Source organism: Nicotiana sylvestris, chromosome 1 (assembly GCF_000393655.2).
Source record: "Nicotiana sylvestris chromosome 1, ASM39365v2, whole genome shotgun sequence".
NCBI lineage: Eukaryota > Viridiplantae > Streptophyta > Magnoliopsida > Solanales > Solanaceae > Nicotiana > Nicotiana sylvestris.
Genome location: NC_091057.1, coordinates 178,231,580 through 178,237,579, shown reverse-complemented (window position 1 = coordinate 178,237,579; position 6,000 = coordinate 178,231,580). Strand labels below are relative to the sequence as shown.

At 37.1% G+C, this 6,000-nt stretch overlaps 1 protein-coding gene across 1 annotated transcript; it reads left to right on the top strand.

The window, feature by feature from the left end:
• The first annotated feature begins 604 nt into the window (after nt 1-604).
• Nucleotides 605-1,830, top strand: LOC104222845 (2-hydroxyisoflavanone dehydratase-like). The gene has a single exon (XM_009774165.2). It carries the CDS (start codon nt 636-638, stop codon nt 1,587-1,589), a length of 954 nt encoding a protein of 317 aa, XP_009772467.1. The 5' UTR covers nt 605-635; the 3' UTR covers nt 1,590-1,830.
• Nucleotides 1,831-6,000: the final 4,170 nt, after the last annotated feature.

The following is a 6,000-nucleotide window of genomic DNA, read 5'->3' as shown; positions in this document are numbered from 1 at the left end:
ACAAATTGGATAGCCCCGATTTCTATCGTATACAAATATCTTGAAAAAATCTTCTAAGATAAAACTTGTAATTTACTCCAACTTTTAATAAGAAATGAAATAAATCTAGTGAAGAGCATGCGCCTAAAGTAGAAAAGAGGAAAGTAACGTAGAAGGTTGGCAAGTGGCAACCTGCATCTTCCTTACCTCACACAACAAGTGAGAACCTTTAGGAGTAGCCATTCAATTTTATGTGGTACATCATTAAAAAGCTTTTATATGCTATATATAAACTCTTTAATTTAGACATTTTATTTTATCCTTGTGATGTATTTTTGATCAAAGAAATGAAGAAATATCATGACATGTTTAGTATCATATATTTTAAGAATATTCTTAATATGTTGTAATAATTTATATTCCAATTATAAACTTTATACCTTATCAAAGTATATTACTTACTACTCTATCTATGTATGGCATGTCGCACTAGCAAATTTAATTTACAAAATGCGCACGTCAACGAAAGCAGCTCATGAGTATATCACGCCACCCAATTTGGCACACTACCATGCATTCACACACACACTAAGTTCTATAAATATCTACTGCCATTGGAAGGCCCATTCATTCGTTTCCTCCATAACTCAATAGTTATGGCACTACATTTCACTAATCTTTATTTTCCTTTATCTGTTCTAATAATTATCTGCCTATATGTGAATGCGACCCTTGCTGGAAAAGCTCACAACTTTTATCCCCTTTTTAAGGTTGATGCTGATGGCAGTATACACAGGTATCAAGAGACCAAGTATGTCCCTCCATCGTACAATCACAAAACAGTGGTCCAATCCAAAGATGTAAATATTTTGCCTGAACAAAACGTATCAGCGCGTCTTTACCTTCCCAAAATCAGTGGAAAAAACCAAAAAATTCCTCTCCTTTTATACATCCACGGCGGTGGCTTCTGTGTTCAGTCAGCATTTTCTCCCATGTATGATAGTTATCTCCACAAGCTAACGGCTGAGGCCAATGTAATCGCCGTATCAATTGATTACAGACTAGCGCCAGAACACCCAATTCCTTCATGTTATGATGATTCTTGGGCTGTCATGAAATGGGTTGAGCAAAGAACAGATCCCTGGCTCAAAGAACATGCCGATTTTTCACGAGTTTATTTGGCTGGTGATAGCGCTGGGGCTAATATTGCTCATAACATGATGGTTCGTGCAAGTGAGGAAAGTCATTTTCTGCCTTCCCTAGTGGGAATGGTACTGGTTGATCCCTATTTCGGCAACGATAAGCCTGATACACTTTGGACTTATTTATGCCCAAAAACTACCGGGATTTATGATCCAAGATTCAATCCAGCAGTTCATCCTAGGTTGCTGTCGAAATTGAATTGCTCCAAGATTTTAGTTTGTACCGCAGGCAAAGATTTTTTGAGAGACAGGGCTTGGACTTATTACGAGACGGTGAGAAAAAGTGGGTGGAAAGGTGAAGTGGGGATAAAGGAGATACAAGGGGAGGGGCATGTCTTCCATTTATTTAACCAAACCTCCCAGAAAGCCAACGTCTTGATGAAATCCCTGGTCGAATTCTTGGTCTAGTGCTATGATGATTCTTGGATACACAAGTGATTTTAGGATTTAGATTCAGTCAGTTTAGAACGAGTATAATCATATTTATACACTCACATTTTAATTTTCCTTTTTGTGCATGTATACATAATTCTTGCTGAAAGCAATGAGTTTAGCAAATTCACGGAACATGTCTTAGATTCGTCTCTGCTTGTGTATCATGAAATATATTAACGCAGTATACTATTGTGTGTTGGTTAATTTTCAGTAATTTGAGAGCACAGTTGTTTCGAGCTATTAATTTTACGGTATCATGATTTTGTCCTGATGAGAAGTGACATCACTTGAAAAAGTAAGGAGCGTAACATGCCAGGAATATTGTTGAAAATGTGAATAAACATAAATTGTGGTGCTGCGTCTTGGATAGTGATATATGATACATTGACGTCTGTGGCAGTAGTTGAGACCAAAGATATGGACTGATGCTGACAAATTGAATTATGTCCCCAATTACTATGAGATTCATAGCAAAAAAAGAGCATAAAGGAAGAGGTGAACGATAACTAATAGGAAGTAAAACGCTATCGTGACTGTAACCATCCGACCGGCCGTTTTGTATTCTAGAACTCCGTTCTCCTAAATAAGATTTTCCGTACTTGCTGTCACACCTCCTTTTTACACACCTGAGGGGTATAAGGGAGTTTTTCCAATTTAAGTGACATTATTCTAAATGAGATTATTTATTTAATTCTAGAATCGCCACTTGGAATATTTTAAATGGTGTCCCAAATCACCGGTTTATTTTAAATCCCAAATCGAGGAAATTTCGACTTTCCTTTTTCAAGTCTGCGAACCAGAAATTCTAAGTAAGAAATTCTGTTAACCCGGGAGAAGGTGTTAGGCATTCCCGGGTTCCGTGGTTCTAGCACGGTCACTTACCAATTTATACTTGACTTAAATTGTCTAATTACTTATTTTAGAACCTATGTGCAATTATCTTTTTACCGCATTTAAATCACTTGATTTATTCGTAATTAAAGAATTGAGTTACGCGTACGTATACTACTTTTCCTTTGGCACGTCAAAAATCATGTCACGCGAACGTGTCCACAATTAATAACGCTTCGTTGATTCATTAGGAAAATTTGGTTGAAGGTGCGCGAACGCATCCCTCAAGTCTTTTAAGAGTTAAATTTGCAATCATATTACGCGAAAGTATATATAATCGCAATACTAATCTAAATCGGGCCTAAAGCAAATTACGATTGTTCAAATTTTTAAAAACAATATTTGTGAGGGCCATGGATGATTTAATTTATTTATGGCACACCTCAAACATTTTCTATAAGTGTTAGTTCTTAATATAATCTTACGAGTGCCATGAATTATAAATTTTGTTTGGCATGACACACCTCACTTATTTTAACAACAGGAAGTTGCATTTTTATTTTAACAATTAATCACGCTATATTAATTATTAAGAAAGTTTTGCCGAAGTTGCGCGAACACATACCTCAATTTATTTTAGAATCATAATGATATCACGCGAACGTGTACACAATCACGATGGTTTGTTTATTAATCATGCCTAAAGCATGCTACAAACATTTGTCATATTATATCTAAGTCGTGAAGTTAATACGGGGGCCACAAATGATAAAATTGTGAATGACACACCTCAAGCTATATAAACTAAAATTAATTAATAGCCCATGGAAACCCATTTTTATTATTAACAAAAGTTTGATCGAAGTTGCGCGAAGGCATACTCCGAATTGATTATTAGAATCATGATCATGTCACGCGAACGTGTACACAATCACGATAATTGCTAATTCAACTGCAATGACTAACTAAACTACAGAAACTACATAGCCTCCAGTCCAAGTAATTATCAAAACATAACTCGTGGAAGATTATTATAGAATTCCTTTTGTGAAGATGAAACAGTGTAAAAATCATATATTGCACTTCTTAAAGCACTTGAAGGATGGAAAGATGCTAAACATTATAGAAAAGAAAGAGCTTTCTGTTGGGAAAAGTTCTTGTCTCCTGCGTATATCATTAATCAAAAAGGTCACAAATAAGTGTCATTACAATATGTATACGTCTTCCAAATGACACTTATTACGATATTACAAAATGTATATATTAACAATTACTTTATATGAATTAATGAATATAATCCTTAACTGAAAATTGGATGGTTTTCTATTATCAAAATGACGGGCAGTACCGTTTTCTTCTCCTTATAACCAAATTAATCATGTTTCCTTACTTTGTTGTAAATCAAACAGATAATAATACTTGCAAAATAAACTCAAAATGAATCCACACCATTACCATTAGAGAAACATAAGAAGAAGTAAGGATTGCACCTGAAAAATGAAGTTTCAATTCCTCAAAGCATTCAGCAATTACACAGACAAAATCGACACCGCAGCCATGACAGGAACTCAAATGGACGGGAGCTCGGACCTCGACGGAACCTCTTCGGATTTTTTTTTTTAAAAAAAAACAGGTGGATCTGATTTTGTAGAACAAAGTCACTAAAATAACTGAAAAATGAGAGGAGAACAGTGGAAAGAGAAAAAAATGCGATTTCGTCGGCATTAATGGAGGTCGCCGGAGTTTCTCGAACTAACTGAAGTCCCACGAATTCCTGTTCTTTCTTTTGTTGTGTGTGTGTGTGTGTGTATCTGTTTCCAACAGTGAGGACGAAGAAGACGAAATAGTGGTCGTCTGGGGTGGGGTTCATGACTTTGTATTTTTCAATGGCTGCCCGTGTATATCCAGTGTATATCGAGAGTATCTCTAGTGTATATAGAATGTATAGTGACTGTATATCGAGTGTATACCCCCTGTCTCCTTTAAGAAGAAGCCATCCCTTTTTTTCGTCTGTGTTTTAGACTTCTCCTCTCGTTTCTTCTTACTTGAATTATTTTTTTTCTCTCTTTCTTTTTATTTGTGAAGTGTATTATATAGATGTGTATGTGTGTTTTTGTGTAAGATCGTGTGTGTGTGCCAGTGATTGTGTGTGTGCGCATGATGTGAGACGTGAGGGAGTGAGCACTAACATGAGGAAGTGAGGATTGAGACATGACCACTAACATGAGGAAGTGGGGAAGTCACTAATATGAGAAAGTGGAAAAGTCACTAATATGAGGAAGTGGGAAAGTCACTAACATGAGGAAGTGGAAAAATGGGAGTTAGGAGGAGAAATCGTGGGGCGGTTGAGGAGATCATGGGTAAAAGGGATATTATTTTGTATCTTTCTTAATTTACTGATTCTTGTTCTTCCGTAAGTTTATTATTTATTTTATTTTAACTTTTCTTGGCACCCCTTTTTTTCTAAAGTAAAACATATTAAAAGTAAGAAATTTTTTTTTTTAAAATATTAAGATTAGACCTAAAAGAAATATTTACACTAAACTAGTATAAAATTTGAGTGCGGTCAAAAAATAGGTGTTCACACTTGCTTTTACTGATTTATGACTTACGTGGATGTTGGTTCGGGATTTGGAAGAGTTTGGATCAAAATCGGAATACTTGTTCCTTAAGGTTGGCTTAAAAGGCCAAGTTTGATTTCGGTCAATATTTTGAGTAAAAACGACCTCAGAATCGGGATTTGAAGGTTCTAACAGGTTCGTATGATGATTTCGGACTTGAGCGTATGTTCGGATCGTATTTTGGATGACCCGGGAGCGTTTTGGCCCCTAACAGTGAAAGTTGGTTCTTGAAAGTTATTAGAAGTTCTTTAAATTTGGTTCGGAGCGGGTTTTGGTGATATCGAGGTCCAAACGAAATTCTAAGACCGGGAATAGTTTTGTAATATCATTTAAGACTTGCACGCAAAATTTGATATCATTCCGAATAGTATAAGTACGTTTCGGTGCATTGAAAGTAAATTGAAGAACGTGAAGTTCTTAAGTTTGATTCAATTGGTTTTAGGGTGTGATTCTTAGTTCTAATATTATTTCGGGCGTTCCCTGAGTTCGAGCGAGTCTGTTTTATGATTACTTATTGGTATGTTGGACGGGGCCTCGGGGGCCCTGGGTGCCAATCGGGCGATACGCGAGTTAAGTTTGAAACTCAACAGGGCTACTGATGCGCTAGTTCTAGTGTAACCGCACATGCGAGCCTATTTCCGCAGGTGCGAGACAAGCTCCACAGATGCGATCCAAGGATGGTCAACCGGGTTCCGCAGATGTGGTTTCCTCTACGCAGAAGCGGAAATTTGTCCGCAGGCGCGGTCCCAGCCGGCCCAGCCAATTCTGCAGAAGCGGACACCTGGTCCGCAGAAGCGGATCCGGAGGTGCGACCTATGCACTGCAGGTGCGAAAATTGCTAGGGCAATAATGTTCAATTAATACGGGACTTAAGCCATTTTCACTCATTTTCTCTCACTCTTTGGGCGATTATTGGAGCTTCTTGAGAGGGA

Bases quoted from the DNA above. Each gene is read 5' to 3' on its own strand.
- LOC104222845 (XM_009774165.2), top strand. From the start codon at position 636: ATGGCACTACATTTCACTAATCTTTATTTTCCTTTATCTGTTCTAATA.